At 38.3% G+C, this 19549-nt stretch overlaps 2 protein-coding genes across 5 annotated transcripts in view; both read left to right on the top strand.

The window, feature by feature from the left end:
* Nucleotides 1–4997: 4997 nt before the first annotated feature.
* On the top strand, nucleotides 4998–12202 carry LOC125046188 (protein lin-52 homolog). Of its 4 annotated transcripts, none has more exons than XM_047643887.1 (4): nucleotides 4998–5049; nucleotides 7627–7695; nucleotides 7963–8061; nucleotides 10677–12202. In XM_047643887.1, exons 1-4 carry the CDS (start codon nucleotides 5016–5018, stop codon nucleotides 10808–10810), a joined length of 336 nt encoding a protein of 111 aa, XP_047499843.1. In that variant the 5' UTR covers nucleotides 4998–5015; the 3' UTR covers nucleotides 10811–12202. The 4 variants fall into 4 exon arrangements, with proteins under 4 accessions (XP_047499843.1, XP_047499844.1, XP_047499846.1 ...); XM_047643888.1 differs by having other exon boundaries at nucleotides 5012–5049; nucleotides 7969–8061; XM_047643890.1 differs by lacking the exon at nucleotides 4998–5049 and adding an exon at nucleotides 5079–5263 and having other exon boundaries at nucleotides 7969–8061.
* A 2060-nt stretch (nucleotides 12203–14262) lies between these two features.
* The window catches only part of LOC125045928 (xanthine dehydrogenase/oxidase-like), a 22785-nt gene continuing 17498 nt past the window's right edge, over nucleotides 14263–19549 (top strand). The window contains 1 exon segment of the mRNA XM_047643529.1: nucleotides 14263–14319. Within this exon segment, the coding sequence (XP_047499485.1) occupies nucleotides 14263–14319 (57 nt within the window).

Here is a 19549-nt window from a genome sequence, read left to right as displayed (position 1 = left end):
TATTTATTTTATGTATATCATGCATATTATATATACACATATATGTATTATGTATATTTTATATATATCATATATATATTATATATATCATATATATTATATATATTATATATATATTATATATATCATATGTATAAAAAATATGATATTTATTATATATAAATATCATGTATGCTCAGGGTGATGTGAAGCGATGGTGTGGTAACCTAGATAGTGTTAAGTGCTTGCATGCCTTCTCGCTTGCAGCTGACACCGCTGCTAGCATAATGCAAAAAAGGGAGCAGCTCTGCATAAGCCTCCCCTGCCAGTTCACAGCCTCTCTGTCATTGAGACTTCCGTAGTGCCTCCTCGTGGCCACCCATGAAAACTGGGCACCTTGCGGTCCCAGGCTAAACTGGGGATCTCGATGCTGCAGGAGGCCCCACGAGTACGGAGCCATGGCCCACCGATGTGTGGACATGCTCTGACTCCTGCCTCTTAGCCACCCTGGGTTTAATGGGCAGCTCGGGGGAGGTGGGCCTTGCCAACCCTCCTCCCCCCAGATAACTCACCGGCAGTGTCAAAAATAAATGGATGTGCTGGGGGGGAGGGGTTTTGTCCCTAGCAAGCAAGGCGGGCTTTGGGTCCTGTTGGGAGGGCAAATGTTGGGGCGCAGGATGGGAAAGTGAGTTACTCATCCCACCTGCGCCCTGGCAAGGGCCAACCCAGCATGAAGTTTGAGGGACAAAGCCCAAGAGAATCCCACTGGCGGAGGTTTGACCCCACAACCTGCCGACCCCCTTTATTTGGGGCAGCGTCGGAGGGGGTGGCAGAGGTGGCGTGCACCCGGAGCGACCGCCCGAAGCTTAACCTAGAGCAAGCTATCTGGGTAGGCACTTGGAATATCTGTTCTTTGCATCAGGATGAGTGGTTATGTCTGCTATCAAAGAGAATTGGAACGGGAGTTGAGGTGGCTGCCCTCTCGGAAACGAGGAGACCTGGCAGCAGCACGATCAGTATGGGTGGGTACACCAACTACTGGATGTGGTGATGGTCATCACCTCCAGGGGTAACCATAGCTATCTCCAGCCGACTTCAACCCTCGGTAGTTGAGGTAACACTGGTTGATGAGCATATTATGGCATTGAGACTAAAGCATGCTTTTGGCTTTGTGTATCTTATTGCTGTGCACACTCCTACAGATGTTTGCCAACTTGATGTGAAAGAAGTGTTCTATGCCAAACTCATATCTGTGGCAGACAATTGCCCCTGGCGAGACATCTGGGTGACTTCAATGTGGTATCAAGCTGGCTACAAGATGTCTGTCGGCCCCCATGGCTCGTGAGCTGATCCCAGCAGCAAGAACAGCCTCCTTTGTAAGCGTAAGAGAGATGTTGGGAGCACCGCTGTCACCAGAAGTAACGAGCGAGCACCGCAAGCCACCAGATGTAACGAGTGACCACCGAAAGCCACCAGATGTAAGCGTAAGAGAGATGGTCTTGGGCGGTCAATGAAAGGGATCTTATCTTGCTGGTTTATTTCTGAAGATAGAAGTGAGACCCTCAAGAGACCCCGGTGTCCTGGGGTGGAGGATGAGCTGGTGGAGCTGGACCCTTTGTGGCTTGGCCTGTCTGCCATGTCTATCTCTGTTTGTCTTATGCACGTGCCCTTTTATGTGGCAGTTCCCTTTGTAGGCGGATGTTTATTCCTGTGCGAAAAGAAAAAGCCAGGCGACATCTGTGTCCTGCCCAAGGAGAAGGGCAGCTGCTTGGATGGAGGTGTGAAGTGTACCATCTGGTCTAGGTACGCATTGTTGACTCTGGTACTTTGTTAGGTCCCAGGGAGTGAGGATTTCTGGCTCCTGGTATCAGCGCTCCAACCTGCATTGCTGAAGATGGTATAGTGGTACAGGTACTGTGGCCAAGGAAATCAACCACATTCTTGTCAGCACTCATTGGAGGATTCTACAGTTGCCGAATTCTGTGGCAGTGACCATAGGCTGGCAGTGGTTACCCTACGGATCCACTTCAAAACTCCTCATTCCTCCAGTGACCACTCTAGGATGTTTCACTTGCATAGCCTGTGGGAGGAGGAGAGTGCCCATGATTTCCCCATGGTAGTCTCTGATCCATTCACAGAAAGTGAAACTCTGTCAGAACCAGTTGCTCTGTGGGAGTCCTTCAAGTGCAAAACACTCAAAGTAACACAAGAGTCCATTGGTGTATGCTCGAGGGCAAGGCAGAATTTCATCTCCCTGAAGACATTGGAGGCCACTGAAGCGTGTCGCATGGCTCAGCTGAATGGCAATCACGACTTGCGTCGCTCTTTGGTGCGTAGGGCTTAGACACTGATGAGAAGGGACAGGGAACAGTTCATCAGGAATCTTGCTGAGGAGGTTGAAGGCCATTTATTTGTGAATGACCTTTGCCCTGCCTACCAAACCCTGAGAAAGCTGAACTCTAAGCCCTCCTCGCAGATGACTGCAGTCCGCTCAGAAGATGGACATATCTCCGATCACGTTGCAGTTCCTAAATGTTGGGCTGAGTATTTTGAACAGCTGTACCAAGTAGACCCTTCAACAGTTAGCTTGGATGCAAGTGGTATCACAATACCTGTGCCAGACCCACCCATCAGCGAGGAACTTCCTACCCTAATGGAGGTCAGAGTGGCGATTTCTAAGCTGAACAGTGGGAAAGCTGCAGGCATATGTGATATCCCTGCTGAACTGCTAAAGGCTGTGGGTGATCCTATGGCACAGGGCTTGCTTACAGTCTTGACTGCAATCTGTCAGTCTGGTACCATTCCCCCGACCTGTTGAGGGGTGTGGTCATCTCTCTCTCGTTGGTACTGTAGCAACTACCATGGCATTACACTGCTCAGTATACCAGGCAAGCTTTTTGCCCACATATACTGTAACAGATCCGCGACCACCTACTAAGGCACCAGAGACTGGATCAGTCTGGATTCACTCCTGGCAAGTCGACAATAGACCGTGTCCTAGTGTTTTGAGTAATTGTGGAACACCGTCGTGAGTGTGGTTGTGGGTTGCTTGCAGCCCACAACATTTGACTCTTGCATTGAGAATCGCAACTTGAGCTTCTGAGATTTAGGGAAATTCCAATATTATTGTTGGCCTAATAGCAAGCCCATATACCAGTACTGAAAGTGCTGTAAAGTGTGGTGGGGGGCCTGTCGAACTTCTTCCCTGTTAATTCAAGGGTGAGGCAAGGCTGTATCCTTGCACCAACACCTGCATGGACTGGATAATTGGCAGAGCTACTATCCAAAGCTAGTGTGGAGCAACACTGGGCAATATCGGGGTCTCAGACCTTGACATCGCCAATGATGTTGCTATCCTATCTGAGTCTCTGGATTCAGATTTAGGACTTTGAGGGCCTGTTAGGGGAATCTGTTCAGTCGATCCATGCTTGCGGTGAGGACGTTGAAGTCACATAGAGCTTTGCATACTTTGGTAGCGTAGTCCATATCTCCGGGCTGTATGACAAAGAAGTCAGTAGACGAATTGATCTGCCAGCAGGAGCCATGAACTCGATCATAAAAGATCATTTGGAGATGTCGGTACCTATGCAGAAGGACTAAGCTACGTGTCTTCAAGGCCTTGATACTGCCAGTTTTGCTCTATGGAAGCGAAACCTGGATGCTATCCAGCGCCTTGGAGTCTCGTCTTGATGCCTTTTGTAACAAGTCTCTTTGTCGGATCATGGGGTACAGTTGGCTGGACCATGTGTCCAACCGACGGCTACACCGTGAGACTAGCATGGGACCTGTTACTTGCATAATCCAAGATCGCAAAATCAGGCTATATTGGCACCTAGCTCGTTTCCCTATGGATAACCCTGCCTATCAGGGTGTCTCTCTGCGAGTTGGAGATGGGCCGAGGGCCTGCCTGGAGACTCGCCATGAGGGACCCTCGTGGCTGGAAGCTATATATATATAATACATATATATACATATACATATATATACACACACGTGTATATATGTATATATATCATATAATATATGTATATATACATATATATATAAGTAAAATACACACACACATATATGTCTATGTGTGTATTATGTATTATATGTATAATACATATATAAGTATATATATAATACATATATATATATATAAGTATATATATAATACATATATATTTATGTATAATTATATATACATATATATAAGTATATATATGAATAAATCATATATATGATATATATGTTATATATATATATATATATATAAGTACAATACAGACACACATATATGTGTGCGTGTGTGTGTTATACTTATATTTGATAGATGTATATATATATATAAATATATATATGTGTGTGTGTGTGTGTGTGTGTGTGTGTGTGTTATAATTATATATGATATATATATATATGTGTGTGTGTGTGTGTGTGTGTGTGTGTGTGTATGTGTGTATTTATGCATGTATGAATGTGCGTATATTTAGTCAGCAGAAGAGTCATGAACCCTGTTGCTTCACAAGTGTCCCTTCCTTCCCAGAACAGCCTTTTCCCCTGAACATACAAGCCGCAAGACAAGGTGCTCCATACACAGTAATTCCATAATTTGCTAAAGATAGTGATAAATGCAAATACATCTTGCCATTAATGGTATATTTTTCAAAACAAGTAAGGTAGTTTCGGGAGAATTTAGATACAAATTAGAAGAAAAATGAAAGTGAATATTCCTAAATTAGAATGTGAATAGATATAGTTTATGTAAGATGTATTCATTCAGTGCATCAATGCAGTTTGTTATGTATAACATTACACGAACACTAAAGAAAGTCAGTGACGAACTACCCACATATATATCTCCCTTAAAACCGAATAGATAAATAACAAAAAATCTCTCTATTCACCATTCAACTCCAAAAAAGAAAATAAATAACAAGAAATAACCCAGAATAACAACAAAGCCAGCCATAACACTTAATTCCAGCGTGACGACATGGTTCCAGTGACGTCATCCTCGCGTGACGTCATCGCCGCTCAGGAAGTAAAGAAACATGGCGTCAGAAGGAGGGAAGTTTCAAGCTCAAGGTGACTCCTTTTTCCTCCCTTTTCTCCTCCGTCTCTTGTTGAATGTAGAAAGTCTGTCGCCCAGAAGGCTTTTCGAGACAGCAGTGCTTGATTTTCGAGGCCTTTTGGGTGTTAAATTGACGAGAGGGATTAATTTCGCTTTACAGGGAGACAGGTTTGGGCTCTGCCAGAGGTGACCCGTTTGTGACGATAATTCCACAAAATTTACTCGTTGGTAAGTTTTTAAGCTTCAGATTATTGGAATGAATTGAGAATGGGATGGTTGATGGGTCTAACTTATTTTTTAACTCATTTTCCGCGTTTTTTACCTGTAGAATCGTGTACTTTTTCACGTATTTAAAAGTTGCTTGGCAAAAACTTCACTTCCCTACGCTAAATATTTCACAAGATCGGATTTGTTGTTTTGGTTCAGACAATTTCAGACAACCTTCAGGATAATCCAGGAAGTTTACCCATGGTAGTAAATTCTGTCCATGTTTGGTTAACATAAGCAGCTTAATATGTAGGAAGTTTGTGTATTATTATCCGTAGTTCCTTGGATTTTGTTTAATATGCAAATGTGGTATCGATGGTAATATGGTAAACAAATATGGTATTGGTGGGTTGTCTTTGATGTGTACTGTCCAGATGTAGTATTAAAAATACTATATCAACAGTTCTATATTGTATCTGTTTTAGGCCACAGAAACCATATACCAAAAATTAGCGATAACGATAATAATTAGATTAGTGCGATGTCAGGCGATCGCAGCACCTCCACACTTGTCTGTAGAGTGGCAATGGTTCTAGATTAAGTTTATAGACATTCCTAAAGACCTTGTATCAGAGGTGCAGTGCCCAAGGTGATTACTTCAAGCAATCACAAGCAATTACTTTGGGCACATACATATGTAATATACATATATACATGTATATATATATGTATATACTTATATGCATTCATCCATGTATACATACATACATACATAAAGACATACATACTTAAATACTTGTATGTATACATATATTCATGTATGTCTATACACTCCAGTATATTTATGATATATATTTTGTTATTATATTTGATGAAAGGATTTTCAAATAATGTTTCTGTAAAAATGCGTCCCAAGTAATCATAGATATGAACCACTATGTCCTCCTCTCATAGTCCCATTGTTGGAGCAGCCATCATTCGTGAGATCGAAGGCTTCCATCACAGATCAGAGTAGATATGGAAAAAAAGTCTTGTTTTGAAAGCCACAGAGTTTTTGTTTGTAAGGTCTAGTCTTATGCCAGTAAATTAGACTCTTATCTTAAATAACAAGATATTCCAAAAGCTCAGTTGAAATGGATTACTTATCTTCCAGGATAGCTTTTTTAGAGGACTGTTAGCTACAAAACTTAAATATTATTACTCATAGCACATACACCTGCATAAAGGTGTGGCCTCTGAAAAAAATTGGTACTGAATCTGTACTTCCTAAAGTGGTTCTCTGGTAGTAAATTAAGAGGCATAACTTTCACTCTTGTCCCAAGGAATTCTTCGTCACATGAGAGTAGTATCCTTAATGTCAATTTGTCCTTTACCTACAATGACAGGCAAATTTGTAACTAAATTTGTTCAAGGATGAGCATTCATTCATACATACAGCTTCATGCCTAAGTGGTTATTTGGCATGAGGCAGGGCATGTGAAGCCTTAGCCCAGCAGTCAGCACATGGGCACATGATGCGATTAGGCCTCACCTTGCATCTGTGCTTATTCACCATCACCTGTTGCCAATGGGTTTGATATCCATATTGTTTTTGAGGTGACAGTTGTACTTGTTAATTTTTATTCAGAATATTTTTTTCCTTTATTTTGTTGTTGTTATAAATAAGGAAGTGATTTTTAGATAGACTATATATTGTAAAATAAGATGATGTCTAACAATTATGTCTGTTGTATTGTATAACCTTAAATTGTGTTTTTCCATTAACTATTTATTTATTGATCTAATACTATTGACATTTTATGTTTTTAAGCAAAGCACAGGGAAACTACAAATTAGTAAATAAGAATGTGCTTTTTCAATTCTAGGAAGAAAAGTTGCTGTAATACTTCTTAGATTAAAGGTCAATCTATTAAATGGGTAATTGATTTTATTATTATTATTATTATTATTATTATTATTGTTATTTAATATACAGGCAGTAGAAAGGGAATTTTAAATATGGTATTAAAAGATGATTGCTTACAAAGATTAAATTATTTATTTACCCTCATGTTTATGTAGACTACCTGTGATCCATATCAATATTTTTTATGGTATTTTCTGATGTAATATTGAAATGTCTATTTGCTTGCATTTAGGTTTTCAAAACCATCAGATTTTAAAGGCTTCCATTTTCTATGCATTTATTGAATAAATGATAGCTGAAATCCCCCATGGATGTCATCAACCAGTTAGTCGACCTCATATCATGTTCACCTTTGAATTAAAAAGCTTTTCATCAATATTTAAGACAGTAAAAATGTGTTATGTCTATCCAGTGTATTGTTTGTGATATTGAGAGCAATTGATGACCACACGTGACTAATGACTTTTGTAATTGGCAGAGATGGAGCCGTCTTTGCTGAGCATGGAGAAACTGGACCGTTCCAGCCCAGATCTTTGGCCAGAGCAAAGTAAGGAACATGTGGATGCCTCTTTGTTAATTATCACTGGAGTATGGAATGTCATGATTGAAACAAATTGTTATTGTTTGATATCTTGATACACAAGCATTTCCTAGCATGGTTTGTACTGTATTTCTGATATGTTGTAATTATATATGTTTCTCTATTTTGTGAAGAAGAAAAGGTTTCCATATTTATTCGTAGTCTGAAGATTGAGGATTCGAAAAGCAAGCCATGATCTTTTTCTTTCATAGTAAATGTGCAAAACCGTTTCAGTTCCAGGAGTGTATGACTTTGCACCTCTGGTGTCACCCCAGCTGAGCCCAAACCCAGAGAATCTGGACCTTGAAGAGCAGGACTACAATCTCTTGTACCGTGAGTGCTTCCAATCTGTCTTTCATTGTTTTTATTGTTGTTGTTGTTCCTCTTCTTTATGTTTGAGATGATTGGCTGAATGTATGTTAGAAGAGCTTCATTGTGCTGTATTTCAAATAATGATTAGCTCCAACTTATAAAGCTATTATATTTAAAAGAAGATTATAAGATCTTTAGATAGTTGCTAGTTCCATGAAGCTTAGTTTGATAAATGTGTCATTGAATTGGTAACTGATCTGCATGTACCAGAGCAGATGAAATCCACATATACATCGGGTGTTGCTTTTTGAAAGTGTATAGCCAGAGAAGAAGTCACACATTGATCTTTGCCTTTAGAAACTTGTGTAGAGAAGCCTTAGGCTCTGAGAATTTATAGAAAGATAAATAGGAATATAGATACATTGATATATATATATATATATATATATATATACACATATATATATATATATATATATATATATATATCAAAGATCCCTCTTGACAGCCCAATGTGGGGTCCAGGCTGTTGTAACTTGTGTGTGGCAGTTTTGTCAGTTTGGCAGAGCCATGACTCCTCCCGGTACTTTTACACAGGTAGACCCACTCCATCTTGATGAAAATCCTAGTTGGCAATTTTCAAGCTAAGCCCTGCCTCGCTGCCTTCATTTATTGCAAATATTCAATATCGCTTTAATTTCTTTAGGTTTCTTTTCCGGCTATTTTTTTACCATTGTTATTACTGAACCATTTTCAAAGAAGATATACTTAACCCCTTGGTGACGGGTGTAGAAAAATAAAAAAATAAAAAACTAAGCTCTGGCGAACTATGGCAATGCGCCGACTTTGAGCGCATGAGTTCCGTACATCAAACCGAATCACTGCCTCGGAGCGCTTTGGCGCGCTGCCGCGGCGTACAGCCGCAAGCCACATTTCGAGTGGGTTGTTTTCACGCCTATAGGCGTGACCCGTTGGGAAAGGGGTTAAATAACACTTATGCTGAAATATCGAACAAATTGATGGGTCAAAAAAGACGTCTTCAGGTTTTGCCTATGAGAATGAGTTGTAAGATATCAGATATAATTAGATAGATAATTATTAGTATAATTTACTTAATATTCTTAAATTATCCTGAGTAAAACCAAAATTCCCCCTTTTCTTTATGATAATGAAGAGTTCCTGACCATTAACAGCTGTTAGAGTACTTTTGGGAAAAAGTCAGTTTCATATTTGGGTTCAATAGGCTAAATAGAAATGGAGCTACCTAGGCTTATGTACCTTGAGACTCTTGAGCTCACCCCACAAGCCTCCTTCACTCAGGGCCAAGGACCTGTTGCAAAGGGTTGATGCCTTTAGATGTCTGACATGATTCAGCGGTACGTGTTAGAGGAAGTAGCTGGGGCACCAGGAGACCCATTTAGTCCTTGTCAAGATAGGGCATGATTCCTGCTGCCAGGGAAAAAGTCTAGATGATGTTGATGTCCTTACCTTGAACATATATCGTGGACTTAATTTTACTGGTAAATGTATCAAGAGCTGCCTCTAGGATCTTTAAAGACTAGCAGAGCAAATCTTTTTCTTGTAAAGTTATTCAGATAATATGAAAATCTGACATAAAATGACATAACTAATTAGATATCTGCCTCTTATGTTTATAAAGAATTAGAAATTATGTTTTGTGTTTCTTCTTTTTTTTTCTTTTCTTTTCTTTTTTATTTAACATGACAAATAAGGTGAAGATGAAGAAGTAAGCATTTTATTGAGGTAAGATTAGTCAAAGTTGTTATATGCTTATTCATAGTTAGTTCATATGCAAGGATTCTCCTTTTAAATGAAGGAGGTTTGTCAAGCTATTATGATATTTGGTAAATTCAGTATGAGCTAAGATTCCCTTCTAATGAGATATACTGCAGTCAAAATCTATTGTGAATATTCAGGGACTCTTGCATATATCCTGTAACCATAGAATTTCAAAGTGTTATAATGACCTGTTAAATTCTGCTAATTTTTGTAGAACAAAATATTAATGTAATGGAGAGAGAGAGAGAGAGAGAGAGAGAGAGAGAGAGAGAGAGAGAGAGAGAGAGAGAGAGAGAGAGAGAGAGAGAGAGAGAGAGATGGAAATAATTAAAACTGAGTTAGAGTAAATCTAAAGTACATCTAAAGAATTAAACACAAGTATTAGGGCCTTGGATATAAATTAATTGTAAGCTCTAAAACTCTAAAAAAAAAAAAGTCCACCCATGAACTGATTTACTGTAAGAAATGTGTTTATGTTGATAAAAGTTAGTGAGTATAATCATACCATCTTTCCTCTGATAATATAGATACAGAAAATGCATTTTTTGTTACAGTTTGTCTCAGTTTTAATTTTTTATGAATATCCCCAATAATTGTTCTCTACATCTCAATTGTTAATCAGTGATTGCATAATGATTTACAAGTGGTACAAGTGAGGTGATATATCATGCAAATAACTTCCATGTATGTTGTCTAGCCTTAGTTTGAAGTCTTGGAAGTAAAGAAGAGAACACACAAATTAGATGTTAAGAGAGGAAGAGTTCAAGCATTGCGATGTGTACATATGTATTACTAGGAATAACTAGGAAAACTAACTTTGTCATCTTTCATACCAGAGTTCCGGTTACTGACGGCTTTAGAAATAATTGAAGAAGTGAAGAAGCTCCAAAATGTGGCCTACCAGCTTGGCTTAGAGGAGGCAAAGGAAATGACACGTGGGAAATACCTTCACATTCTCAGCAGGAAGTAGAAATGACGTGGAACCGAGAGGAACCAGGAGGTCTTGGGATGTCAGCAAATTGTTGATGAAATGAGTGAAAAAGCAAGAAGGTAATGATTGAGTACAAGAAGGAAACAAGATAGAAGCTTTCATTTTTACAGTGGTTTGTGATATGTTGAATTGCCTCAGCCCTTTGCAAACCATTAATTCCTGTATCAGGAATAAAAGGGCAGGGTGATGATACTAAATTTTCTATAGCTTTGCATATTTTCTGTAGCCTTCCTCTCAGTGATAGTTGGTTACTAATAGGGTGTAGTAGTTTTCCTGTGGGTTTCTCTTATGCATTTTGGTGTCATATCTAGTAAATGGTTTTGGGTGGAGAAAAGCAAACCCTTTACAGATTTTATTATTGATTTTGTAAATTAGGTCAAAATATTGTAGATTAGGACAAAGTAAATTTGATTTACAGATATAGATTGAATTTAAAAAAAAACTAATATATTCATTTAAATCTATGCTCTATTAAAAAGTAATAACAAGTGATAGAGAAAATGGTGATTATTAAAGATATTTATAGTTACAGTTGTTAAAGCAGTCTGTCATGAAATATAATGACACTTCATCATAGAAGGTCAGTTTGATAATAAGTTTGCAGTGTGGCTTGGTAGTTCCTGGTTTTATCTCTGTCTATGGAGAAAATAACTTTAGATATTTTGATGCAATCTACAGATTTTTTTCTGTAAGGTATTCATAAATTGGTATTTATGTTTTATTTATGTGTAGAACCTATATTGGAAGTGTAATACATTTTGCATTATCTGTTACAAGTAAATCACAGTTTGGTAAAACACCTAGATAGATTGTTTTGAATCTGTATTTGCGAGACTTGTCTTGCAAAAGTATGTTTTATAAAGTGTTCAAACATAATTGGACATTCAAACAGATATTCATATTGTTTATATTAATATATCTTTCTTTTTTATCTTTCCTTTTAGTCTTTGTACTTACTGTAATAAATTATCTCTTTTATTCTCTCTTCCTATTGGTAGAACTATAGAGTCAAAGTCTCTTTATTATCATTGAAATTTTATGTTCATTTGCCACATGCCAGATAGTCATTAACATTAACTCATGTCCTTCCCAGTCTAAGAAGTAACAGGTACCAATAAAAGTCACTTTTATTAAAGCTGTTTACTATCCATACAATGTGCAGTTGTAAGGATGAAAATGTATATCACATTTCTACATATTTTTAAATGATACATAGTATTTACACAAAGATGACAAGAGTAGTACTGATCTTAGAGATTTTGTCAACAGCAGGTGTAAATATTAGTTTGCTGGCTCATGAGGCATAGGTATTTACATGGTACAAATTATGAAGACAAGCAAAGATACTATAGAAATAAATATATAAGTTTAGCTTTTGTTTCACTTGTTCCTACGTTTGAATGATTGATTACCTCTGGTGTGGGATGCCAGTTTTTATTTATTTTTTCTCCAAAGCAAGAGCAGGACAACCCTCATCATAGAACACTGATTTATCTCTGAATAATTAGGGCTTACGGATAATATTTCTTATCTGTACAAACATATTATGAGTCAAACATTTACAGCACTTAACTATAGTTTTATGCAGTTGTAATCAATATGACATTACAGTTACCTGTCTGATTTCTTTGGCTTATTGTATTCCTTTGGGGGAATACATTTATAATTAAACTGGTGAATATATATATATATATATATATATATATATATATATATATATATATTTATATATATATATATTTATATATATATATTTATATATATATATATTTATATATATATATATATATATATATATATATATATATATATATATATATATATATAAGTAGGACACATTTATACAGTCTATCAAAAATTTTGCATTCATCCTTCAGCTACATCTGGCATCTGTTATGTCTTCAGATCCTCAGGCAGTTCATCCTCATTCTTCAAATTTATCAAGGTCATCAAAAGACTTAGTCTTGTGGGCTCTGAGGAAAAAGAAAATGTTTTTGATTATTTATTTGTAGGACTGAATATATAATAAGAGTTTGTTACCATATGCATTTAAATGGATATACCCTAAATATTTGAAGATCCTAAATTCTGGCATAAGAATGTTCTCCATTCTAGGAAGCCATGAAAAGCAAAGCTTTGTATATTTGGTAATATAACTGATACACATATATTAGTTTTCCTCAAACCTATTCAGTTTATATCTTGGGAAAATCTTACCCACTTACCTTTTCTTTGAAGTTGCACGAAGGCCCATATGCAGCACGACTTTGCCAGTGCGGATGGCTTTGAACATGGCAATGGCTTCTGTATGACTTACCCCTGTCAAGCTCTCTCCATTCACTGCATGGTGACAGGCCCGTTGGCTGTGGCAGCACTCCAGGTGGTGGCCCAAGTCACTCATATTGAGAGGGTCGTCTTCTCGAGGCTCGTCTCTCTCTAAGTCCTCGTCTTCCTCGTCCTCGTCCTCTTTTCTGTTACATATTATATATATATATGTAAATATATATATATAAATATACATACAAATATAAATATATATATATATATATATATATGTATATGTATATATATACATATATATGTGTATATATATATTTATATATATATACATATATATGCATATATGCATATATACATATATATGCATATATACATATATACATATATATATATATATATATATATATATATATATATATATATATATATATATATATATGTGCATGTGCGGGTGCGGGTGCGGGTGCGGGTGCGTGTGTGTGAATGAATGTATGAATGTATGAATGTATGTATGTATGTATGTATGTATGTATGTATGTATGTATGTATGTATGTATGTATGTATGTATGTATGTATGTATGTATGTATGTATGTATGTATATAAATGGATAAGGGAAACTGACCATATATATATATATATTATATATATGTAATATATATATATACATATATTATATACAATATATATATATATATTATATATATGTAATATATATATATATATATATATATATTATATATATTATATACAATATATATATTATATACACATATATATACATATATATATACATATACATATATATACATATATATATGTATATATATATATGTATATATGTATACATATATAATATATATATATATATAAATACACAATGTGTATGTATATATATATGTATATGTATGTATGTATGTGTGTGTGTGTGTGTGTGTGTGTGTGTGTGTGTGTGTGTGTGTGTGTGTGTGTGTGTGTGTGTGTGTGTGTGTGTGTGTGTGTGTGTGTGTTTGTATGTACATAAGTGGATAAGTAAAAGTGACCGCCAAGAACTGGCATCCTTCTCCACGCGGCGGGTGAGTCACTCCTAGGGACTGGCAGCAGTAGGCTGTTTGTGAAGATCTGTCTGCTTGAGTGTGTACCCAGACCACCATGACCATGGAGAGAGGACCAATGAGTACGCTGGTACTTTTTGTGAATGGGAAGAAGGTAAGATCATTTCCTTACTTTGTTAAGAAAGAAAGAGGGTAAGAAGGGAAGACAATTTTCTTACTTTGTTCAGAAGGTAAGGTTATTTCCTTACTTTATTAAGAGAGAAAGAATGAAGGAAAGTTTTTTTTCCATAAGTTTGTTAAGTGAGTGAGAAAAAAGCAAAATGATTTCCTGATTTTGTTAAGAAAGAAAGATTGTTAGAAGAAGGGATGATTTTCTTACTTTCTTGATGAAGAAAAAGGTGAGAAAGTAAGATATTTTCCTCAATTTGTTGAGAAAGTAAGAAGATTTCTATACTTTCTTAAGAAAGAAACACGCAAAGAGTTGAAGATACTGCCCATACTTTGATAAGAAAGAACGTTAGATAATTAAAGCATCTGACTTTAACCCGTTCGCGACGGGCATGTCACGTATCCGTGATATGCCCATTGTGAGTTTACTTGTTTAATTGTTTTAGAACACTTGTTTAGTACACTTGTACTAAAATACCAATGAGCCAATTACGAGTACTGCCAGTCTCGCCCGGTTACCCTTTTCTTTAATTTACGAAAATACTTTACGTTATCTTATTTTGCTATTACTAATGTTTATAACATTATAGTAATTACAATGTTTATTATAAAAATAACACCATCGATATTCATAGCACTAGTAAAAAATATATTTTCCCGCCAATTCAAGGAAAGGTGAAATCAGGTAAGGCAGAGCCATCTAAGTGTAGAGACATTTCACAAAAAATATGCAAAATGAGCACAGCATTTTCCCCATTTTTTGTACATTTTCCCCGTCGCGAATGGGCTAAGTAACAAAACCAGTTGTTGCAGATCTGTTATGTTGTTACATGTTTACTAGTGCGCCAAAACCATCATCATAAAAATCTTGCATAAAAGAAACATCAATATGTTTTTTATCTAGAATATACATAAATACCCAAATTCTAAATTCAAGAGACGAGAGTTCCTTCATCTATTTCTGCCACTAGAAAGAGCAAAGAGTCTAGACATCATGTTGGTGTTGTGTCGTGACCGCGCAAGGAAACCTGACCGAAGCCGCACCAGCCTCTTGACGACCTCCTCGCTCACCTTTGGTTCCTCGACCTCCTCGAAATTTCAATATATATATCTATATCTAAAATGTGCTTAAATACTCAAATTCTAAATTCAAGAGACGAGAGTTCCTTCGTCTATTTTTGTCAATAGAAAAAGAAAAAAAAGTCTAGATATTATATTGGTGTCGTGTCGTGACCGCGCGAGGAAACCTGAACGGTACCGCACAGCCGCAGCTACTCTTCGGGAGGCGCGTGCGGTGCCGGGATGCTTTATCCTGCCACTGTATAAATAAATAAATATATATATATATATATATATATATATATATATATATATGTGTGTGTGTGTGTGTAAGTCTGTGTGTGTGTGTATGTGTATGTGTGTGTGTCTGTGTATGTGTATGTGTATGTGTATATAAATGTGAATGTGAATGTGTGTGTATGTGTATGTGTATGTGTATGTGTGTGTGTGTGTGTGTATGTGTATGTGAATGTGAATGTCTGTGTGTGTATGTGTATGTGTATGTGAATGTGAATGTGAATGTGTGTGTATGTGAATGTGTATGTGTATGTGTATGTGAATGTGTGTGTATGTGTATTGTACGCGCGCGCGCGCGCGTGTGTGTGTGTGTATGTGTATGTGTATGTGTGTGTGTGAACCTACAAATTCATTAATATTAACAATTCCAAGACGGCGACTCGGCCCCCAACTACCGTGGCCTTGGAGCGCTCTGCCAAGCACCCCGCGTACACAACTTACGTCTAAAGCTTTCGGCGACCCCCCCCCCCCCCCTCCTCGAGAACAAGCGATATAGATCCCGATAAGCGTGTAAGGAAAACCGGAGATAAGTCGTCCATTATCCTCAACGCCCTTAGGCCTTGGTCCCCCGGGTTTGGGCCACTCCAACGCCCAAGCGATATTTCTCCGTTCTGTTGCCTTGTGTCATTTACAACATCGGGGAGTACTCTTTTAATTCAATAAACAGTGAACGCCGTGAACACACACATATAATATATAACATATATGTATAATATATATATATATATATATAATATATATATAATATATAACATATATGTATAATATATATATATATAATATATATATATATAATGTATAACATATATGTATATTATATATATAATATATATATATATAGATAGACAGATAGATAGACAGATAGATAGATGGATATGCAGATAGAAAGACAGGTAAATAGATATAGATATATGCATATATATATATACTGTGGGAGCTAGATGGAGAAGAAATAGACCGATAGCCACAAAGGCATAGGCCTAACAAAAAAGAAAAGAAAATCGGCTTTACTACTCGCCTCTCCCACGAGTTGCGCGTCCCGAGCTCCAAAAACCCAAATGCCCTTTCTAAACGCTAAATACCACATTATACAACAAACTCACGTTATCCATATCCCGAAGCTTGGTATAATAAGCCGGTCGCTCCACATAACAGTGTTAGCAGTCGTGTGGATCAGCAAATGCGTGTTCGTTTATAAAAGCTCTAAGATTATTGGGAAGAAACAAGTCACGGACCTCACGCTCTTAATGCACAGTACTCTTTGAATAAGTCCTGATTCTTCCTTCATAAGCACGAGGGGGGGAACTAAGGTATGGGAATTTGTGCTGCCTTCCATGACAGAGATTACGAAACATTTCGGCTTTTAGTTCTGCGTTATGCTTTTTTTCGAGAGTGACAAGCGCTCAAGAAATAATAAAGCCCCTTATTAAATGATGATTATTTACCACTGATGCTGCAAGAGACACGTTCATTACTACGGCACAATCATCAGTAAAAGGATAATGGCTTTCAACAATGCTTTTCACAAATGAGATTTGCTGAAGCTGTACAGTTCATGCCATGTCCGTGAAAAACAAATTAAGCAATTAATTATGATTTTGTATCATAATTAAATTTGATAACGTTGTTAATCAAGTGCCTGTCGTGTCTTGTTATATTTTTATTTTTATTTTCTTTACTTTTTAAAATTCTATTCTTATATTTTCAGCCTTAATATTCTCTGGTCAGAACCCAGATGTTTTAGAGAGTTGAGAATTTTAGTATGTACTAAAAATACTTAATTATATTCTTATATTTTTATCCTTCATATTCCCTGGTCAGCTAGAACTCGGCTGTATCAGTAGATATAAAGACTGAATCTGCTGCTTCAATCACTATAGTAACTGAAGCAGCTGCCTAAATCATTATCCTCCAGCAGCTGCGAAAACTCGATGCGGGGCGAGTGTCTTCTGCATCTCCTGGCAGCGGTCGCTCGATTCCTTGCTTTCTTTCCCCTCAACGCGATATTTGAGCATATCAAACACGAGTCGACCTCCTCGGTCACCTTGGGTTCCTCGAGGACCTCCTCGGTCAGCTTGGTTTCCTTGAAGACCTCCTCGGTCACTTTGGGTTCCTTGACGATCTCCTCGGTCACCTTCTCGAGCTCCTTGGGTTCCTCGACGACATATATACACATATATATAATATATATATGTATATATATGTGTATATATATGTATATATATGTACTTATAATATATATATATATATATATATATATATAGTCGACTTTGGCAATATATATATATATAGATAAATATATATACATATATCTGTGTATATATATTTGTATATATGTACATACATACATACATACATATATATATATATATATATATATATATATATATATATATATATATATATATATATGTATATGACTCACGTAACCCAGCCAACGGTAATTTGAGAATTGTGAAATTTTGATATGTACCATAATTACTTAATTATGTTCATGTATTTTCGGCCTTCATATTCTCTGGTCAGCGAGAACCCGGCTGTATTAGTAGATCTAGTGATTAAACCTGCTGCTTCAGGCACTATAGTAACAGAAGCAGCTGCCTAAATCATTATCCTCCGGCAGCTGCGAAAAACTCGATGCGGGGCACCACGCTGTCAATCAAGTGCCTGCCGCGTGTCTTCTGCATCTGGAAGCGGTCGCTCGATTCCTTGTTTTCTTTCCCCTCGATGCGATATTTGAGGATATCAAACACGAGTCGACCTTGGGTTCTTCGACGACCTCCTCGGTCACCTTCTCGAGCTCCTTGGGTTTCTCGACGACCTCCTCGGTCTCCTTGGGTTCTTCGACGACCTCCTCGGTCACCTTCTCAAGCTCCTTGGTTTTCTCGACGACCTCTTCGGTCTCCTTGGGTTCCTCGACGACCTCCTCGGTCAGCTTTGGTTCCTCGACGACCTCCTCGGTCAGCTTGGGTTCCTCGACGACCTCCTCGGTGTCCTTGGGTTCCTCGACGACCTCCTCGGTCATCTTGGGTTCCTCGACGACCTCCTCGGTCTCCTTGGGTTCCTCGACGACCTCCTCGGTCAACTTGGGTTCCTCGACGACCTCCTCGGTCAGCTTGGGTTCCTCGACGACCTCCTCGGTTTCCTTGGGTTTCTCGACGACCTCCTCGGTCAACTTGGGTTCCTCGACGACCTCCTCGGTTTCCTTGGGTTTCTCGACGACCTCCTCGGTCAGCTTGGGTTCCTCGACGACCTCCACGGTCTCCTTGGGTTCCTCGACGACCTCCTCGGTCAACTTGGGTTCATCGACGACCTCCTCGGTCAGCTTGGGTTCCTCGACGACCTCCTCGGTTTCCTTGGGTTTCTCGACGACCTCCTCGGTCAGCTTGGGTTCCTCGACGACCTCCTCGGTCAGCTTGGTTTTCCTCGACGACCTCCTCGGTCTTCTTGGGTTCATCGACGACCTCCTCGGTCAGCTTGGGTTCCTCGACGACCTCCTCGGTTTCCTTGGGTTTCTCGACGACCTCCTCGGTCAGCTTGGGTTCCTCGACGACCTCCTCGGTCAGCTTGGTTTTCCTCGACGACCTCCTCGGTCTCCTTGGGTTCCTCGACGACCTCCTCGGTCAGCTTGGGTTCCTCGACGACCCTCCTCGGTCTCCTTGGGTTCTTCGACGATCTCCTCGGTCAACTTCTCGAGCTCCTTGGGTTCCTCGACGACCTCCTCGGTCTCCTTGGGTTCCTCGACGACCTCCTCGGTCTCCTTGGGTTCCTCGACAACCTCCTCGGTCAGCTTGGGTTCCTCGACTTCCTTGGTCCCCTTGGGTTCCTTGACGATTTCCTCGGTCAACTTCTCGAGCTCC

The sequence above is a fragment of the Penaeus chinensis genome, chromosome 38 (assembly GCF_019202785.1).
Source record: "Penaeus chinensis breed Huanghai No. 1 chromosome 38, ASM1920278v2, whole genome shotgun sequence".
NCBI lineage: Eukaryota > Metazoa > Arthropoda > Malacostraca > Decapoda > Penaeidae > Penaeus > Penaeus chinensis.
This window is presented reverse-complemented; position numbering and strand designations above follow the sequence as displayed.